Source organism: Salvelinus namaycush, chromosome 32 (assembly GCF_016432855.1).
Source record: "Salvelinus namaycush isolate Seneca chromosome 32, SaNama_1.0, whole genome shotgun sequence".
NCBI lineage: Eukaryota > Metazoa > Chordata > Actinopteri > Salmoniformes > Salmonidae > Salvelinus > Salvelinus namaycush.
In genome coordinates this window covers 32657081-32677982 of record NC_052338.1, presented here as the reverse complement: position 1 = coordinate 32677982, position 20902 = coordinate 32657081, and the positions used below count along the sequence as shown (strand labels likewise).

Sequence of the window (20902 nt, the reverse complement as noted above, 5' to 3'; positions counted from 1 at the left end):
CTGTCGGAAAGATATCAGTTTGTCTCTGTGAATGGTTTGTCCTCTGACAAATCAACTGTACATTTCGGTGTTCCTCAAGGTTCCGTTTTAGGACCACTATTGTTTTCACTATATATTTTACCTCTTGGGGATGTTATTCGAAAACATAATGTTAACTTTCACTGCTATGCGGATGACACACAGCTGTACATTTCAATGAAACATGGTGAAGCCCCAAAATTGCTATCGCTAGAAGCCTGTGTTTCAGACATAAGGAAGTGGATGGCTGAAAACTTTCTACTTTTAAACTCGGACAAAACAGAGATGCTTGTTCTAGGTCCCAAGAAACAAAGAGATCTTCTGTTAAATCTGACAATTCATCTTGATGGTTGTAAAGTCGTCTCAAATAAAACTGTGAAGGACCTCGGCGTTACTCTTGACCCTGATCTCTCTTTTGACGAACATATCAAGACTGTTTCAAGGACAGCTTTTTTCCATCTACGTAACATTGCAAAAATCAGAAATTTTCTGTCCAAAAATGATGCAGAAAAATTAATCCATGCATTTGTTACTTCTAGGTTAGACTACTGCAATGCTCTACTTTCCGGCTACCCGGATAAAGCACTAAATAAACTTCAGTTAGTGCTAAATACGGCTGCTAGAATCCTGACTAGAACCAAGAAATTTGATCATATTACTCCAGTGCTAGCTTCCCTACACTGGCTTCCTGTTAAGGCAAGGGCTGATTTCAAGGTTTTACTGTTAACCTATAAAGCGTTACATGGGCTTGCTCCTACCTATCTTTCCGAGTTGGTCCTGCCGTACATACCAATACGTACGCTACGGTCACAAGACGCAGGCCTCCTAATTGTCCCTAGAATTTCTAAGCAAACAGCGGGAGGCAGGGCTTTCTCCTATAGATCTCCATTTTTATGGAACAGTCTGCCTACCCATGTGAGAGACGCAGACTCGGTCTCAACCTTTAAGTCTTTACTGAAGACTTATCTCTTCAGTAGGTCATATGATTGAGTGTAGTCTGGCCCAGGAGTGTGAAGGTGAACGGAAAGGCTCTGGAGCAACGAACCGCCCTTGCTGTCTCTGCCTGGCCGGTTCCCCTCTCTCCACTGGGATTCTCTGCCTCTAACCCTATTACAGGGGCTGAGTCACTGGCTTACTGGTGCTCTTTCATGCCGTCCCTAGGAGGGGTGCGTCACTTGAGTGGGTTGAGTTACTGACGTGATCTTCCTGTCTGGGTTGGCGCCCCCCCTTGGTTTGTGCTGTGGTGGAGATCTTTGTGGGCTATACTCGGCCTTGTCTCAGGATTGTAAGTTGGTGGTTGAAGATATCCCTCTAGTGGTGCGGGGGCTGTGCTTTGGCAAAGTGGGTGGGGTTATATCCTTCCTGTTTGGCCCTGTCCGGGGGTATCTTCGGATGGGGCCACAGTGTCTCCTGACCGCTCCTGTCTCAGCCTCCAGTATTTATGCTGCAGTAGTTTATGTGTCGGGGGGCTAGGGTCAGTTGGTTATACCTGGAGTACTTCTCCTGTCTTATCCAGTGTCCTGTGTGAATTTAAGTATGCTCTCTCTAATTCTCTCGTTCTCTCTTTCTTTCTCTCTCTCTGAGAACCTGAGCCCTAGGACCATACGTCAGGACTACCGGGCATGATGACTCCTTGCTGTCCCCAGTCCGCCTGGCCTTGCTGCTATTCCAGTTTCAACTGTTCTGCCTGCGGTTACGGAACCCCTACCTGTCCCAGACCTGCTGTTTTCAACTCTTAATGATCGGCTATGAAAAGCCAACAGATTTATTCCTGATTATTATTTGACCATGCTTGTCATTTATGAACATTTTGAAAATCTTGGCTCTCTCTAATTTTCTCCTTCTCTCTTTCTTTCTCTCGGAGGACCTGAGCCCTAGGACCATACGTCGGGACTACCGGGCGTGGTGACTCCTTGCTGTCCCCAGTCCGCCTGGCCTTGCTGCTATTCCAGTTTCAACTGTTCTGCCTGCGGTTATGGAACCGCCACCTGTCCCAGACCTGTTGTTTTTCAACTCTTAATGATCGGCTATGAAAAGCCAACTGAAAATTATTCATGATTATTATTTGACCATGCTTGTCACTTATGAACATTTTTGAACATCTTGGCATAGTTCTGTTATAATCTCCACCCGGCACAGCCAGAAGAGGACTGGCCACCCCTCATAGCCTGGTTCCTCTCTAGGTTTCTTCCTAGGTTTTGGCCTTTCTAGGGAGTTTTTCCTAGCCACCGTGCTTCTACACCTGCATTGCTTGCTGTTTGGGGTTTTAGGCTGGCTTTCTGTACAGCACTTCGAGATATTAGCTGATGTACGAAGGGCTATATAAAATAAACTTGATTGATTGATTGATCATGGCTGTTGTGTTATTTCAACCCTGCGTTTCTCTCAGACTGCAGGATGCTGTTATCATGGGTGTTGTGTTATTTCAACCCTGCGTTTCTCTCAGACTGCAGATCACAACAGAGGCCCGCCTGCACATATCATGCTACAATAACTCTGCCTCCAGGGACGGTTGTAACAATTCTACAGAAAGTAAAATGTTAACATGTACTGGAGAATGGAAAACTAATATTGATAAGACTCTTATGCAATGCAACAGTGGCAACTGCTTATGACAATGGGGCACAAGGATCTGCAAATGAATGGCTCCTACTGTGATTTCAATGGCATGATAAAATGCACTTCATCCATCAATGGTTCTCACAAGCACACAGGAAGAGCTGAGCCATAGTCCGTAGTCTGGAATCATTCTAAAACAACTTTTTTATTTATTAAATTTTTTAGTTATGGAGTCTTTGGGAGAGACCATCAGCTTGTCTATTCTTTATGACTTTACCCAGATGAACAAACCCATTCCACAGAAGGCTATACGACTTTACCCAGATGAACAAACCCATTCCACAGAAGGCTATATGACTTTACCCAGATGAACAAACCCATTCCACAGAAGCCTTCTAGCAGTGTAGGCATATCTAAAACTCTACAGATGAAACATTGTGTTAAATCAAAGTTTAATAGTTGGAAATAGCATCACATTCCATAAATTACCATGTACATGATTAATAAATTAACATTCATATCATTATTATTATTATTATTATACATCCACTACACTTGAAATAGCACCCTATTCCCTACATAGTGTACTAATTTTGACAAGGGCCCATAAGTAGTGCACTACGTAAGGAATGTAGTACAGCTGTAATTGGGATGCATGCCATTTACATGAACAAATAAAACACGGTGTCAAGTGGAGCAGGCAAATAAGAAGACTTTCCATTAATGCTTCACACACCCTATTCCCTACATAGTGCACTACTTTTGATCACAGCCTCTATGGTCCCTAGTGCACTATATAGGGAATAGGGTGCCATTTGGGACTGACAAACTGAGCACTGATCCCAAGTCAGCATTTATCAGCGAATGGAGTGGGGGTAGTGGGAACATTGTGGAGAGCAGCAAATGTGATATTGACCAGGTTAAGACAAGGGAACAGCCATGTAACAAGGATGATATTGACCAGGTTAAGACAAGGGAACAGCCATGTAACAAGGATGATATTGACCAGGTTAAGACAAGGGAACAGCCAGGTAACAAGGATGATATTGACCAGGTTAAGACAAGGGAACAGCCAGGTAACAAGGATGATATTGACCAGGTTAAGACAAGGGAACAGCCATGTAACAAGGATGATATTGACCAGGTTAAGACAAGGGAACAGCCATGTAACAAGGATGATATTGACCAGGTTAAGACAAGGGAACAGCCATGTAACAAGGATGATATTGACCAGGTTAAGACAAGGGAACAGCCATGTAACAAGGATGATATTGACCAGGTTAAGACAAGGGAACAGCCAGGTAACAAGGATGATATTGACCAGGTTAAGACAAGGGAACAGCCATGTAACAAGGATGATATTGACCAGGTTAAGACAAGGGAACAGCCAGGTAACAAGGATAATATTGACCAGGTAATGTAACAGTCAACGATAAGAAACTAAGGTGGTACTGAACTGGTTAAAAAGAGAACAGGCAGTTTACAAGGATTAACTGAGTGAGTAACGAATGGGAAAATAACAGGTTATTAAATAAACCAATTAGTGTGAAAAACAGAACAGCAAATGTGATGTTGAACAGGTAAAGGGGGGGGGGGGCAGCCAGGTAAGGGTGAACAATGATGGTTGGGTGAAGAGGTAAGGAGTGGGAAAAGGGAAAAACAAAACTCCACAAGTACTGTCATCATGTGCAAATCAACTTTAAAACAGTCAAAAGATTCAAATCAATGGCACAGGTCTGCATGAACAAAACAATAATAAAAGTATGTGCATTAACAGTAAATACCATTACTTTACCATATATTTCTTCCCTCACTCTCATCCCTCACTCTCTTTGTCTCGCTAGTGTAGTGATCTAGTAGTGTCACTGTATGGTGAGATCAATCAAATCAAGGACAGGTGCCTGTCAACAGGTACAAAATGAACAAGTGAATTAACTGGTCAAATAACCCCAGGAAGTGGAAACCCTTCAACCAAAAATAATGCTTCCCTCTGCAACAGGCAGGTGTTGCACACAATAACTAACATAACTTAGTGGTGTTAAGTGCAGGTGAAATGTATGTAGGGGCGGCAGGTAGCCTAGTGGTTAGAGTGTAGGGGCGGCAGGTAGCCTAGTGGTTAGAGTGTAGGGGCGGCAGGTAGCCTAGTGGTTAGAGTGTAGGGGCGGCAGGTTGCCTAGTGGTTAGAGTGTAGGGGCGGCAGGTAGCCTAGTGGTTAGAGTGTAGGGGCGGCAGGTAGCCTAGTGGTTAGAGTGTAGGGGCGGCAGGTTGCCTAGTGGTTAGAGTGTAGGGGCGGCAGGTTGCCTAGTGGTTAGAGTGTAGGGGCGGCAGGTTGCCTAGTGGTTAGAGTGTAGGGGCGGCAGGTTGCCTAGTGGTTAGAGTGTAGGGGCGGCAGGTAGCCTAGTGGTTAGAGTGTAGGGGCGGCAGGTAGCCTAGTGGTTAGAGTGTAGGGGCGGCAGGTAGCCTAGTGGTTAGAGTGTAGGGGCGGCAGGTGGCCTAGTGGTTAGAGTGTAGGGGCGGCAGGTTGCCTAGTGGTTAGAGTGTAGGGGCAGCAGGTGGCCTAGTGGTTAGAGTGTAGGGACGGCAGGTAGCCTAGTGGTTAGAGTGTAGGGACGGCAGGTAGCCTAGTGGTTAGAGTGTAGGGGCGGCAGGTAGCCTAGTGGTTAGAGTGTAGGGGCGGCAGGTAGCCTAGTGGTTAGAGCGTTGGACTAGAAACCGAAAGGTTTGCTAGATCGAATCCCCGAGCTGACAAGGTAAAAATCTGTCGTTCTGCCCTTGAACAAGGCAGTTAACCCACTGTTCCCCTGAACAAGGCAGTTAACCCCACTGTTCCTAGGCCGTCATTGAAAATAAGAATTTGTTCTTAACTGACTTGCTTAGTTAAATAGGTTAAAAACAAACAAAAAATAAAATTAAACATGTAGTTCTGTCCTTGAGCTGTTCTTGTCTATTGATTTTCTGATTTATGTTTCGTGTTTTGTGTGGACCCCAGGAAGAATAGTGGCTGCTTTAGCAACAGCTAATGGGGATCCTAATAAAATACCCAGAAACCAAATGCAAGTTAATGTTTCAACAGTGTTAACTACGGTAAAACACTGGCAAAGTATTTCAATCTAAAACAAGACTTCATTAAAATAGTCTCACTATTCAAGGAAGACAGTTAAGAAATGTAATAATAAATGGTTAGAATTGAGATTCCGTGATTACTATAAATGTCATCATAGACATTAGGGGTTCTTTGCTCGTTAAACTCTTACAGAATATGTTACAATTTGGACGGCCAAATACATTTGAGTCAAATTAAAATCTTTATTTTAGATGTTCGTCAAAAACTGTTCTTTATGGCATATACAATACTAAAGGAGTTAATTAGAACCATTTCCCACCATGCAGTGTAACATCTTGGATAGGTCCCAAATGGACCCTGGTCAAAAGTAGTTCACTACATACGGAATAGGGTGCAATATTGGGACGCAACCCCAGGCCAGCTGACAACATTTCTTCCTGACAGAAACAGGGATTGTGAAAAGGTCAGAGAGAAACACTGTGGAAGTGTTTGGTCAATGCGAGTGACAGAGACATTCTCTACAGTCTGGTGTCTGAGAGGGTCGTTGGCCCTCTAGCTGCTGGGGAACATTTCCAGAACATTCTACTGGGGGTAAAAACAATAAAAACGGGTCTACAAACTAAATAAAATGTTTGTTTTTTTTAATTAACTTCTTATCCAAAGGTGTTTAAAATACGATAATCATATTCCTTTTTGTATTTCTACTCAAGAGGGAGAGAGAGCAGTATCGCTTGCATTAACGCCTTGTGTTAATACCAAGGACGAGCTAAAAAAACAATTATGTGGTAATTCAATCAATATGGAAAAAGGCATTAATTCAGGGACTAAAGTCAATATAAAAATAGCATTGATAAAATAAGCTTTGCTGCGTAAATTTCTCCCGCATGTGAAACGGTCAGCAGAGTAAGTGTATGCCCTAAGTTATGTTGTCTCTGCATCTACATTCAGCACCGTGTTTACACTAGCTTGGCCTCAGTGGATTTGTCATGCGTTGGCATTCTCAGGTCACCGATATCTTTACTGTGTTGAACAATAGACAGATCAGAGTGAGAGAACTACAATTCCCACAGGGACCTAGTGAATCACCTAACACTTCCTCTTCTCTCTCTCTCTCTCTCTCTCTCACGCGCGCGCGCAGTCTGTCTTACGTTGTTATTCATGATGCACCAGCCACCCTCCTCCCTGCTACTCCCCTCTGCTGTGTCACAAGGATGCAGGCAGTGTCACAAGGATGCAGGCAGTGTCACAAGGATGCAGGCAGTGTCACAAGGATGCAGGCAGTGTCACAAGGATGCAGGCAGTGTCACAAGGATGCAGGCAGTGTCACAAGGATGCAGGCAGTGTCACAAGGATGCAGGCAGTGTCACAAGGATGCAGGCAGTGTCACAAGGATGCAGGCAGTGTCACAAGGATGCAGGCTGTGTCACAAGGATGCAGGCTGTGTCACAAGGATGCAGGCAGTGTCACAAGGATGCAGGCTGTGTCACAAGGATGCAGGCAGTGTCACAAGGATGCAGGCACTGTCACAAGGATGCAGGCAGTGTCACAAGGATGCAGGCAGTGTCACAAGGATGCAGGCAGTGTCACAAGGATGCAGGCAGTGTCACAAGGATGCAGGCAGTGTCACAAGGATGCAGGCAGTGTCACAAATGACACCCTATTAACTATGGGGGCTCTGGTCAAATGTAGTGCACTATATAGGGAGCCATTTGGGACTCAGACTCAGTGTCAATACCACAAAGAACTATTTTCTTTGATCTTGACCTTCTGATTTCATTCCTTTATTTGATCCCTCATCATCACTCACCGGTCCATTCTATTCTTCTGGACTCACAAACTCACACTTCTGTGGTGCTGCTTGACAAAGCTCTCCTGTCTCTCTCTCCCTATCGCCCCCCTCACCTCCTCCAATCTATCCTGCCTTGGAGTGGGGATGACAACGTCCCTCACAACTCTCTCCTCTGCCTTGGGGTTCCCGTCTCTGTTCTCAGCTATCAAGGACCTCTCCCTCTCCCTCTCCTCTCCCATCAGGCTGCTCACGTCACTCAGATCCCCCAGGTGCTCCACCGAGTCACACTTCCCCAGATCCGAGGCGATGGTCTGGAGGCTGATGTCAGACATGGAGTCTGACCCTGCCTCCCCCCTCTCCCTGTGACCCCAGCCCTGCTCTCTGTTTCTCTCCCCCCTCTCCCTGTGACCCCAGCCCTGCTCTCTGTGTCTCTCCACCCACTGCCTGGTCTTCTCTCCATCAGCCCAGTCCTTCTCATCCAAGCCTCCTCCTCCGCCACAGGCTCCTCCAACCTGAACACCGACCGCAGCTTTGACCTCAGCCTCCGCCCCCACCGGGGAGCTCCGCCCACCGCAGGCTACGGGGTGGGCCCTGGTGGCTTGGACACGCCCCCTCTGAGCATGGATCTGCTCGCTGATTTGCTCCAGGTTGCGCAGGGCGACGGAGTAGCGCATCTTCACCTTTGCGACACGTCCTTCCAGCTGCACCACATTCGCCTTGTGCTCCTGTCAGAAAAAGAAACAGACAGTAAGCTGCTTATGCCCTGGTCATTGAAATCAATGGGAGCGTCTCACGCTGTGCAAATGTTACGCGTACGTGTCCAATGTAAGCAGGCCATGTGTTGCTGAAAACATGGCAGATCTGGCCAAGCGGGAGCATGTCCATCAGGACGGTGAACGGTTGTAGCACTGAACCTTGAGGGACACCGTAGCTTATGGTAGACTCAGTTCTTGAATTTATTTAGATATAGACTCCTGGTCTATGGGCCATTCTGGTTGGGACAAGGCTACTCACCTCTAGTATGTGGTTGAACTGAGCCTTGAGCTCAAAGTAAGGTTTGGACTTGACGATGACCCTCTTCAGGGATTTCTGGAGCGTCTGGACACGTTGCTCTGCCTCCTGGCACAGCTGAGTGACCCGCTGGTGCTCCCTCTCGCTCCGCAGCCGCTCCTCCTCTGCCTCGTTCACCTGGGAAACACACGCACGCACGCACGCACACACAATCAGCAGCCCGTCGGTCATGCCCTTGGACATCAAGCCACCCTGAGCCAGCCTCGCTCTTGTGGGGTTTTTATAAGGTTTTTTGACATGCTTAACTAACTATAAGCTAGTAGGGCTTCTTATGCATTAAAGTTTGAAAGTGCTCTGTCTAACCATGAGGCCACAGCCTGAAATTGCAACAAATGTATCTGAGCATAAGATATGAACAAGCAGTCTGAATGTGTGTGTGTATGAAATATGTGTGGGTATGAAACAAATGTATCAACAGGTGGGCGCTGTACTGGGTGACGAGACTGTGCTAATCTTAGAGAGACACAGGAGGGGGGTGAATCAGGAGACTGCTGACCAGACAATAACAGATAAACGATACACACGAAAAACATATGTGAGGTTCTGAGTCATACACTATAACCCAATACTATAACAAACGTGATTAGCAACTGTATTATATGTGATTGAATACTATAACAAACGTGATTTGATATTGACAACTTGTTGTTCTGGGCGCCTGGATGTCTGTGTGTGTGTGCTGGAAGTAACAGTTAGCTCAGATAAGAAGCTGGGAAGCTGTAGTTAGCCTTGAGCGAACAGTGGCCATTGTATACAGGTGCAGATATCTCAGACAATGTTATAAAACTGTCTGACCTCAGTCTTTGGGGTGAAGGAGCGTAATCTACACAGCAACAGCGTCGGGACATCACATGCGCTAAGGGGCCAGGACTGGCTTAAGGCGCCAACATCAACGATAGGCTGGGTAAGTCTAAACCACGCCCAGTCTCTACTCTGACAGGCCGGCTCGGAAGTGGGAACTAACCTCTGTCAGAGTATAATATAATATCTTTGTCAGAAACAAATCAGTTCTCTGTCTTATCCTGCGTGATGAAACATTGAACCCGTATATACGGAAATTGTATTTGCCATTTATTAACTTTTGAATTAAACAATTATTTTAACCAAGTTCAGGTGTACTATTGTTCCTATCTCAGTTGAACTTTCGCAACCCTAACACTCTGTAGGTGCCTCTTTCCACATCAATCACCAGAATCAACACACTGGCACTTTTACAAGGAGAAAAATCTACCAAGAGTAGGATACTTAATTTTACCTCACACATACGGTGCCTTCGGAAAGTATTCAGACCCCTTGACTTTTTCCACATTTTGTTACGTTACAGCCTTATTCTAAAATGGATTAAATAGTTTTTTCCCCCGCCTCATCAATTTACACAATACCCCATTATGACATCACAATATCCCATAATGACAAAGCAAAAACAGTTTTTTTGAAATATTCTGAATTATCACATTTACATAAGTATTCAGACCCTTTACTCAGTACTTCATTGAAGCACCTTTGGCAGCGATTACAGCCTCGAGTCTTCTTGGGTATGACGCTACAATCTTGGCACGCCTGAATTTGGGGAGTTTCTCCCATTCTTCTCTGCAGATTCTCTCAAGCTCTGTCAGGTTGGATGGGGAGTGTCGCTGCACAGCGGGTTCAAGTCCGGCCTCTGGCTAGGCCACTCAAGGACATTCAGAGACTTGTCCCAAAGCCACTCCTGTGTTGTCTTGGCTGTGTGCTTAGGGTCGTTATCCTGTTGGAAGGTGAAGGTTTCATCAAGGATCTCTCTGTACTTTGCTCCGTTCATCTTTCCCTCGATCCTGACTAGTCTCCCAGTCCCTGCCGCTGAAAAATATCCCCACAGCATGATGCTGCCACCACCATGCTTCACTGTAGGGATGGTGCCAGGTTTCCTCCAGATGTGACGCTTGGCATTCAGGCCAAAGAGTTCAATCTTGGTTTCATCAGACCTGAGAATCTTGTTTCTCATTGTCTGAGAGTCCTTTGGTGCCTTTTGGCAAATTCCAAGTGGACTGTCATGTGCCTTTTACTGAGGAGTGGCTTCCATCTGACCACTCTACCATAAAGGCCTGATTGGTGGAGTGCTGCAGAGATGGTTGTCCTTCTGGAAGGTTCTCCCATCTCCACAGAGGAACTCTGGAGCCCTGTCAGAGTGACCATCGGGTTCTTGGTCAACTCCCTGACCAAGGGCCTTCTCCCCCGATTGCTCAGTTTGGCCAGGCAGCCAGCTCTAGGAAGAGTCTTGGTGGTTCCAAACTTCTTCCATTTAAGTATGATGGAGGCCACTGTGCTCTTGTGGACCTTCAATGATGCAGAAATGTTTTGGCACCCTTCCCCAGATCTGTGCCTTGACACAATCCTGTCTCGGAGCTCTACGGACAATTCCTTCGACCTCATGGCTTGGTTTTTGCTCTGACATGCACGGTTAACTGTGGGACCTTATATAGACAGGTGTGTGCCTTTCCAAATCATGTCCAATCAATTGAATTTACCACAGGTGGACTCCAATCAAGTTGTAGAAACATCTCAAGGATGATCAATGGAAACAGGATGCACCTGAGCTCAATTTCGAGTCTCATAGCAAAGGGTCTGAATACTTATGTCAATAAGCTATTTCTGTTTATTTTATTTGCAAACATTCTAAAAACCTGTTTTTTGCTTTGTCATTATGGGGTATTGTGTTTAGATTGATGAAGAAAATTGTACATTTTCTCAAATTTTAGAATAAGGCTGTAATGTGTTAAAAGGCAAGGCGTGTGAATACTTTCTGAAGGCCCTGTATCACTCTGAACAGACCAGCATTAAGCTATCAACATCACGACCAACTGTTAGCAAGACGCTTGGTGATGATAATACCTGGGTCCCTCTCTTCAATCTCACATATACATGTTAAGTGCACTGTGGCTCACTTGAGTCCATAGCAGAATAGAACAGCGAAGCTCCATTGCAATGAGAATGAGGACGTCCAACCTCCAATTAATTATCATTGATTAAGCACAGAGAGTGCCCGTTTCCCTGCGGCACGCTTGGCCGTCTCAGGCTACATAATAAATAGCTGATGTGGCCATCTGACACGGACCCAAATGGTGCTCTATTCCCTATATAGTGCACTACTACCCAATGGGCCCTGGTCAAAAGTAGTGTACTGTGTAGGGAATAGGGAGCAATTTGGGATGCAGCCTTAAACCTCCACTCCAGACTGATGAGGCTTAATGCTTTCACATTTCCATTGGACCTTATTCAAGTACAATCTTGTGGGTGAAGAGATTGATACTTCTCACAGGACCACTCCACCATGATTCACTGTCTACTACAGATATAGATTAAGCCACTAGCAGGCTAGTGATTGTCTAGTGCAGAGATAATCAACTCCAGGACTGGGTCATTGTCTAGTGCAGAGATAATCAACTCCAGGACTGGGTCATTGTCTAGTGCAGAGATAATCAACTCCAGGACTGGTGGGTTAAGCTACTACTGGTTTTATTTTCTACCTGGTAGTTAACCACTCACTTGCTGTACCACGTCTGAATGAGTCCCTGATTAGAAGGAGAAAATTCAAACCAGAAGTGTTTTGGCCCTCCAGAACCAGAGTTGAATATCCCTGGGCCTCTATTCATAAAGTGTCTCAGAGATCAGCACTCCTACTCTGACACCTGGTCTGGTCCTGGTCTACCATAGCTACGACCTGTCCTCTCCCTGTGCCTTGGAGAACCCCCTCCTCTCCCTCATCTCTCCCTCCCTCTGTCTGTACCTTGGAGGTGGCGTGGTTGAGCATCTCCTGCCAGGTGGGGTCCAGAGTGTTCCTGTCTGCCAGGAGCCCCTGCTCTGCCACGTACACCATCTCTCTGGCAGCCGTATGCATGGAGACGGCTCTCTCGTACCGCAACGCTGCCTTCTGCGTCTCCTGCTGGGCCTATGAAAACAACAACCAATCACAGTTCAGTAAAGAACAACACACAACCAATCATAGTTCAGTGTAAGAGACCACAACCCATAAATAGTTTCATAACAGAGACACGACAACCAATCATACGACGAACCAATTACTAAGGGGCAAATTCTTACTTACGGTAAAGTTCAAATGTAATTCCCATCGACATCTATCCATGACTAAGTGTAAATCTGATTTAAAATGGAAGTCAGGATTAGCCTCTAAAATCAGGAGCTAGACGGTGGAGGGGACACTGAGGAAAACAGGAAGTCTCCCCATCACCAGCTATAAAACAAGAAGACGACAGCAACAGCTACAAATCATAGTGAAGTGAAGCAAAATAGCTGATCCTGATCGTATTCTAGTCATGCTAGTAGGTGAATTATGTCAAAGCCAGAGAGGGGGAAGAATTGTCCATGTTGGTTTAGGGAGAAGGGGAGAGGCACTTCGAGACAAAGTATGTGTCCAAAATGGCACCCTATTCCCTATATAGTACACTACTTTTGACCAGAACCAGGGTACCATTTGGGACACAGACAAGGTGACTCAGATTCACAGGGCAGGATAGAGCAGTCTCCTGAGATAGGCTGTAGCAGCAGGAGGGGGCGGGGCCCGGATGGACACACAAGGTTGAACAAAGTCTATGGTTGTCAGGTGAAGATTGATGAAGGCTTCACTGAGCACCCGTTATCATCTTGGTGACACGGTTCCCTTGACGGTCAGTCTCGCTCAATAGCAGTCAGACGTGTGGCAGGCAAACCGAGCAACTGTGTTATGGACAGAATAATAAAATCACAAAAAGGTGCTTAGTTGTCTCCTGAATAGACATCCACGTACAGTTGAAGTAGGAAGTTTACATACACTTAGGTTGGAGTCATTGAAATTCGTTTTTCAACCACTACAGAAATAACTTGTTAACAAACTATAGTTTTGGCAAGTCGGTTAGGACATCTACTTTGTGCATTACAAGTAATTTTTCCAACAATTGTTTACAGACAGATAATTTCACTTACAATTCACTGTATCACAATTCAAGTGGGTCAGAGGTTTACATACACTAAGTTGACTGTGACTTTAAACAGCTTGGAAAATTCCAGAAAATGATGTCATGGCTTTAGAAGCTTCTGAATGGCTAATTGACACAATTTGAGTCAATTGGAGGTGTAGCTGTGTATGTATTTCAAGGCCTACCTTCAAACACAGTGCCTCTTTGCTTGACATAGGAAAATCAAAAGAAATCAGCTAAGACCTCAGAAAGAAAATTGTAGACCTCTACAAGCAATTGCTTCAAATGCCTGAAGGTACCACGTTCATCTGTACAAACAATAGTACGCAAGTATAAACACCATGGAACCATGCAGCCATCATACTGCTCAGGAAGGAGATGCGTTCTGTGTCCTAGAGATGGACGTAATTTGGTGCGAAAAGTGCAAATCAATCCCAGAACAATAGCAAAAGACCTTGTGAAGATGCTGGAGGAAACAGGTAGAAAAGTATCTATATTCACAGTAAAACGAGTCCTATATCATCATAACCTGAAAGGCCGCTCAGCAAGGAAGAAGCCACTGCTCCAACACCGCCATAAAAAAGCCAGACTACGGTTTGCAACTGCACATGGGGACAAAGATCGTACTTTTTGGAGAAATGTCCTCTGGTCTGATGAAACAAAAATAGAACTGTTTGGCCATAATGACCATCATTATGTTTGGAGGAAAAAGGGGGAGGCTTGCAAGCCGAAGAACACCATCCCAACCGTGAAGAAGGGGGGTGGCAGCATCATGTTGTGGGGGTGCTTTGCTGCAGGAGGGACTGGTGCACTTCACAAAATAGATGGCATCATGAGGTAGGAAAATGATGTGGGCATATTGAAGCAACATTTCAAGACATCAGTCAGGAAGTTAAAGCTTGGTCGCAAATGGGTCTTCCAAAATGGACAATGACCCCAAGCATACTTCCAAAGTTGTGGCAAAATGGCTTAAGGACAACAAAGTCAAGGTTTTGGAGTGGCCATCTAAAAAGCCCTGACCTCAATCCTATAGAAAATAAGTGGCAGAACTGAAAAATCGTGTGCGAGCAAGGAGGCCTACAAACCTGACTCAGTTACACCAGCTCTGTCAGGAGGAATGGGCCAAAATTCACCCAACTTATTGTTGGAAGCTTGTGGAAGGCTACCTGAAACGTTTGACCCAAGTTAAACAATTTGAAGGCAATGCTACCAAATACTAATTGAGTGTATGTAAACTTCTGACCCACTGGGAATGTGATGAAAGAAATAAAAGCTGAAATAAATCACTCTCTCTACTATTATTCTGACATGTCACATTCTTAAAATGAAGTGGTGATCCTAACTGACCTAAGACATGGAATTTCTACTATGATAAAACGTCAGGAACTGTGAAAAAATGAGTTTAAATGTATTTGGCTAAGGTGTATGTAAACTTCCGACTTCAACTGTACGTAACACCTACAGTTGTCACGCCCTGACCTTAGTATTCTTTGTTTTCTTTATTATTTTGGTTAGGTCAGGGTGTGACATGGGTGATTATACACTGCTCAAAAAAATAAAGGGAACACTTAAACAACACAATGGCCAGTACATCAGGAGACGTGGAGGAGGCCGTAGGAGGGCAACAACCCAGCAGCAGGACCGCTACCTCCGCCTTTGAGCAGGAGGAGCACTGCCAGAGCCCCGCAAAATGACCTCCAGCAGGCCACAAATGTGCATGTGTCAGCATATGGTCTCACAAGGGCTCTGAGGATCTCATCTCGGTACCTAATGGCAGTCAGGCTACCTCTGGCGAGCACATGGAGGGCTGTGCGGCCCCACAAAGAAATGCCACCCCACACCATGACTGACCCACCTCCAAACCGGTCATGCTGGAGGATGTTGCAGGCAGCAGAACGTTCTCCACGGCGTCTCCAGACTCTGTCACGTCTGTCACATGTGCTCATGTGCTCAGTGTGAACCTGCTTTCATCTGTGAAGACCACAGGGCGCCAGTGGCGAATTTGCCAATCTTGGTGTTCTCTGGCAAATGCCAAACGTTCTGCACGGTGATGGGCTGTAAGCACAACCCCCACCTGTGGACGTCGGGCCCTCATACCACCCTCATGGAGTCTGTTTCTGACCGTTTGAGCAGACACATGCACATTTGTGGCCTGCTGGAGGTCATTTTGCAGGGCTCTGGCAGTGCTCCTCCTGCTCAAAGGCAGAGGTAGCGGTCCTGCTGCTGGGTTGTTGCCCTCCTAAGGCCTCCTCCACGTCTCCTGATGTACTGGCCTGTCTCCTGGTAGCGCCTCCATGCTCTGGACACTACGCTGACAGACACAGCAAACCTTCTTGCAACAGCTCGCATTGATGTGCCATCCTGGATGAGCTGCACTACCTGAGCCACTTGTGTGGGTTGTAGACGCCGTCTCATGCTACCACTAGAGTGAGAGCACCGCCAGCATTCAAAAGTGACCAAAACATCAGCCAGGAAGCATAGGAACTGAGAAGTGGTCTGTGGTCACCACCTGCAGAACCACTCCTTTTATTGGGGGTGTCTTGCTAATTGCCTATAATTTCCACCTGTTTCCACCTGAAATGTATTGTCAATCAGTGTTGCTTCCTAAGTGGACAGTTTGATTTCACAGAAGTGTGATTGACTTGGAGTTACATTGTGTTGCTTAAGTGTTCCCTTTACTTTTTTGAGCAGTGTATGTTTTTGTGCTGTCTAGGGTTTTTGTATGTTTATGGGGTTGTTACCAGTCTAGGGGTTTTGTATGTCTATGGTTGCCTAGATTGGTTCTCAATTAGAGGCAGCTGTTTATCGTTGTCTCTGATTGGGAACCATATTTAGGCAGCCATATTCCTTGAGTATTTCGTGGGTGATTATCTATGTCTATGTTTAGTTGCTTGTGTCAGCACTATGATTATATAGCTTTACGTTCTATTTGTTGTTTTTGTATAGTTCATTCCGTGTTCTTTCTTTATTAAAAGAAAATGTATTCAAATCACGCTTCGGTCTCATCGCTATAACGAACGTGACAACAGTACCAGTCATAAGTTTGGACATACCTACTCATTCAAGGGTTTTTCTTTATTTTTTACATTGTAGAATAATAGTTTAGACATCAAAACGATGAAATAACACATATGGAATCATGTAGTAACCAAAAAAGTGTTAAACAAATAAAAATATATTTTGATATATTTGTAGCCACCCTTGGTTTTAATGACAGCTTTGCACACTCTTGGCATTCTCTCAACCAGCTTTACCTGGAATGCTTTCCCAACAGTCTTGAAGGAGTTCCCACACATGCTGAGCACTTGTTGGCTGCTTTTCCTTCCTTCTGCGGTCCAACTCATCCCAAACCATCTCAATTGGGTTGAGGTCGGGTGATTGTGGTGGCCAGGTCATCTGATGCAGCACTCCATCACTCTCCTTCTTGGTCAAATTGCCCTGACACAGCCTGGAGGTGTGTTGGGCCATTGTCCTGTTGAAAAACAAATGATAGTCCCACCAAGCCTAAACATGATGAGATGGCGTATCGCTGCAGAATGTTGTGGTAGCCATGCTGGTTAAGTGTGCCTTGAATTCTAAATAAATCACCAACAGTGTCACCAGCAAAGCACCCCCACACCATCAAACCTCCTCCTCCATGCTTCACGGTGGGAACCACATATGTGGAGATCATCCATTCACCTACTCTGCATCTCACAAAGACAGGGAGGATGAAACCAAAAATCTCACATTTTGACTCATCAGACCAAAAGGACAGATTTCCACCAGTCAAATGTCCATTGCTCGTGTTTCTTGGCCCAAGCAAGTCTCTTCTTATTATTGGTGTCCTTTAGTAGTGGTTTCTTTGCAGCATTTATTTGGGCTACAAGTTCTGAGGCTGGTAACTCTAATGAACGTATCCTCTGCAGCAGAGGTAACTCTGGGTCTTCCTTTCCTGTGGCGGTCCTCATGAGAGCCAGTTTCATCACAGCACTTGATGGTTTTTGCGACTACACTTGAAGAAACTTTCAAAGTTATTGACATTTTCCGGATTGACTGACCTTTATGTCTTAAAGTCATGATGGAATGTCGTTTCTTGCCATAATATGGACTTGGTCTTTTACCAAATAGGGCTATCTTCTGCATACTATCTACCTTGTCACAACAGAACTGATTGGCTCAAAGGAATTAAGGGAAAAAAAGCAACTTTTTTTTTTATTTTTTTTTTTTACAAGGCACACCTGTTAATTGAAGCTGGTTGAGAGAATCCCAAGAGTGTGCAAAGCTGTCATCAAGGCCAAGGGTGCCTACAAATATTAAAATATTTTTGTTATTTGTTTAACACATTTTTGGTTACTACATGATTCCATATGTGTTATTTCATCGTTTTGATGTCTTCACTATTATTCTACAATGTAGAAAATAGTAAAAATAAAGAAAAACCCTTGAATGAGTAGGTGTGTCCAAACTTTTGACTGGTACTGTATAACTCTAGGAAATTAGACCGCCCAGCTTCTTTCTACTTTTCTCATCTACATTTTCATAGCATTGGCCGTGAGGTTGGTTGTGGCTAACCAGGTCAAATTTCCAATCCATTATTTGCTTAATTGGTTTTCAAATTAGATCCCTGACGGTTATCATAACAATTTCCATTAGTTCTATTACAGTTTGGAATTACCCTTCACAACTCTGATTAAACATGACTGTCACGCATGCCAGGTTTCACCAAGGGTTAAATGTTTTATGTAATCAATAATGATGATTTATTAGGCGGCTCCCTTGTATTACGCCCAAAATAACAATTTAGGAGGTTAAATTCATATTAGCATCTTAAGGAAAATGTTTTTTACACATTTATGAATGTGTGGAAAAAGATTTGTAAATGTAGGTTGACAGAAGCTGGCTGACTAAATGGATATTTTGTCATACCAAAGATAATATTAAAATTCAGCCCGACACACAACCCCCCCCAGAAACACACCAACCTCTTTGGTTAGTCTGCGGGCTTCGTAGTAGGGCCTGGCCTTCTCGATGCAGGTGCCTAGCTGGGAGCCCTGAGCATTGAGCTTCCTGGCTGAGTCAGTGAGGATCCTCCTGTAGCTGGACCTAGCATCCTGAAGGAGAGAGAGACATTCAACAGTTAACCTCATCGCTCAGTACTGTAAATGATATGCTACCATTAAATTATATCACACTAATAACATCCTCAATAGAACTCTTTGCGATAGACTTTAACACAAGGGAAGAAAGTAATCTCCTCCACACCGCCTCTCTGACCTCTACTCAATAACAGTGAATTAACAGTATGTTGAGGAGGACCTTGTGGCTAAATGAGGCCTGACTCAGTAGCCCATATGCACACAACATTCTCTATGTCAACACCAACAAAGAGCGGGTAGGCTACGCACCAAAAGAAAACAAAGTGTAGCGCTAGCATTTAGGCCTCAGTCAAACAGACACAGTGTAGGGTAGTGAGGCTGATACAAACACTGTTCTGGGACATACAGGCCGGTACAAACACTGTTCTGGGACATACAGGCCGATCAGTCAGACACCGTGTTGGGTAGTGAGGCTGATACAAACACTGTTCTGGGACATACAGGCCGGTCAGTCAAACAGACACCGTGTTGGGTAGTGTGGCTGGTACAAACGCTGTTCTGGGACAAATAGGCCTAGTCTCTCGGGACACATTACATTTGATTCTGGGAGACCAGGCTAGGTGACAAAGAGCTCACTCACATCCAGTTGCAGTTCCAGCTTGTTGATCTCATCACTGGCCTGATTCAGGTGCTCTAGCTCCTCCTGAGAGAGAGAGAGAGCGAGAGAGAGAGATCATTACAACACGGCATATAGACATGACATTTGAAATATCTTTATTCTTTTGTGAGCGTAATGTTTACTGTTCATTTTGTATTGTTTATTTCACTTTTGTTTATTATCTATTTCATTTGCTTTGGCAATGTAAACACATGTTTCCCATGCCAATAAAGCCCCTTAAATTGAAATTGAATTAACCGTAAAGAGAGAGAGTGAGAAAGAGTGGGAGGGAGGGAGAGCGAGAATAGGAAGAGGTTTAGTATTGGCCCTGGTCTTCATCACAATAAGCGATTAGGAAAAGGTTTCATATTTGGCTTAGCCTGGGAATAAATTGAATTACAATAAGCATGAAAGGAATCCCTGTGAAATTGTGGAATTAATTTACAATGCAGATGTGGGCTTTAAGTTGCATAACTAGGCTAAATAATGCAAGCATCTGCCATACTGACATTTAGTTTCCCTATGGTTATTAATTTAGCTATATTGACTGGGATGAGTATGCACTTGTCAAGCAGCCTACAGTACATGTAACCAGTATGAAGCATGGATTTGCAATAAAACAAGTCAGATACTATACAGGCTGCTGTACTGTCTGTCTAACGGACACTTTCAAGAAAAAAATTAACATAAAACGTACCTGAATTCTAGGGTCCAATTCCTCTTCATATTTGCCTTCATCAGCATCCTCAATATTTTTCCCAGTAACAGCATCATCCTTACGTTCTGTTTTCATCTTGTCCAGAGTGTTTTCGTTGCCTCCATCTCCTCCTCCTTTCAGGATGCAGTTGTCCCCATCCTCAGCCTCTTCGCCGGGGGTCTCCTCACGTAGGCCCGCCACTTCGGGACCCCCAGAGCCGGATGGACTTTCACGCGAACTCCCTGGTTCCATTTGTGGCCCGCTGTGTTTGGGGGTTTGCTCGACAAAAGATTAAATGTAAATGCATAAAAGTCGTATAAATGTTCAAATACGTGCTATGTGCACCACATGTTGGAAATCCACGTTTGCAATCAGCACCTATTCCTATCTAAACTAGCAGCTAGATATCTGTTGTTTGCTAGCTAAATGCTGTAATCAAGCCATTGCTTTCCTTGGCAGGCTAATTAGCTAAGGTTAGCTAGCTGCTAGTTCGCTGAATTTGCAGGTACATATAGCTAGCTAGCTCAAGCTGTAGCTCCATTTACGCCGGATAACGTCATCATATTATCTGTGGTGCAGCGTGAACCAGTCAAATACTGTTGCTTTAGACAAACCGGTCCTTCTGCCCTGTCATGACATGTCAATTTGAGGCTTGGTGTCCCCCTCCCCGCCCCATCTTTTCCCTGCTCTGTGTTGGCAGCCCTAGCTGGAGGTGTGAAATGTATAATCCGTGACAAATTTTCAAATGGTTCCATTTGATGTTTGATTTAATCAAATTACACAGTATTTAAAAAAACATTGAGAACATTAAATGCATTTCATAGTATCAGCCCTGCATGTTAAATCCCCACATTTATATGCATGGCTCTTTCCTCTGCAATGAAATACATCCAACTTATGTTTGAATGCTTGTTAAAAAGGAAAAAAAGTGTTATTTCTTACATTTATTTAACTAGGCAAGTCAGTTAAGAACAAATTCTTATCTACAATGACGGCCTAGGAACAGTGGGTTGACAGCC

The 20902-nt window shown here is 44.7% G+C and overlaps 1 protein-coding gene across 1 annotated transcript; it reads right to left on the bottom strand.

Annotated features, from left to right (window-relative positions):
* Window positions 1-5863: 5863 nt before the first annotated feature.
* sh3bp5lb (SH3-binding domain protein 5-like, b) lies at window positions 5864-20898 on the bottom strand. The gene is made up of 6 exons (XM_038971936.1): window positions 19884-20898; window positions 19169-19231; window positions 18415-18543; window positions 12265-12426; window positions 8445-8618; window positions 5864-8155 (listed from the first exon to the last, which is right to left on the bottom strand). Exons 1-6 carry the CDS (start codon window positions 20133-20135, stop codon window positions 7472-7474), a joined length of 1464 nt encoding a protein of 487 aa, XP_038827864.1. The 5' UTR covers window positions 20136-20898; the 3' UTR covers window positions 5864-7471.
* Between the last annotated feature and the right edge of the window lie 4 nt (window positions 20899-20902).

Coding starts and splice junctions, on each gene's coding strand:
- sh3bp5lb (XM_038971936.1), bottom strand. CDS start 20,135: ATGGAACCAGGGAGTTCGCGTGAAAGTCCATCCGGCTCTGGGGGTCCC. Junction 19,232..19,883: donor AATTGGACCCTAGAATTCAG/GTACGTTTTATG, acceptor TCTCTCTCTCAG/GAGGAGCTAGAGCACCTGAA. Junction 12,427..18,414: donor CCCGCAGACTAACCAAAGAG/GTTGGTGTGTTT, acceptor TTGTTTTCATAG/GCCCAGCAGGAGACGCAGAA.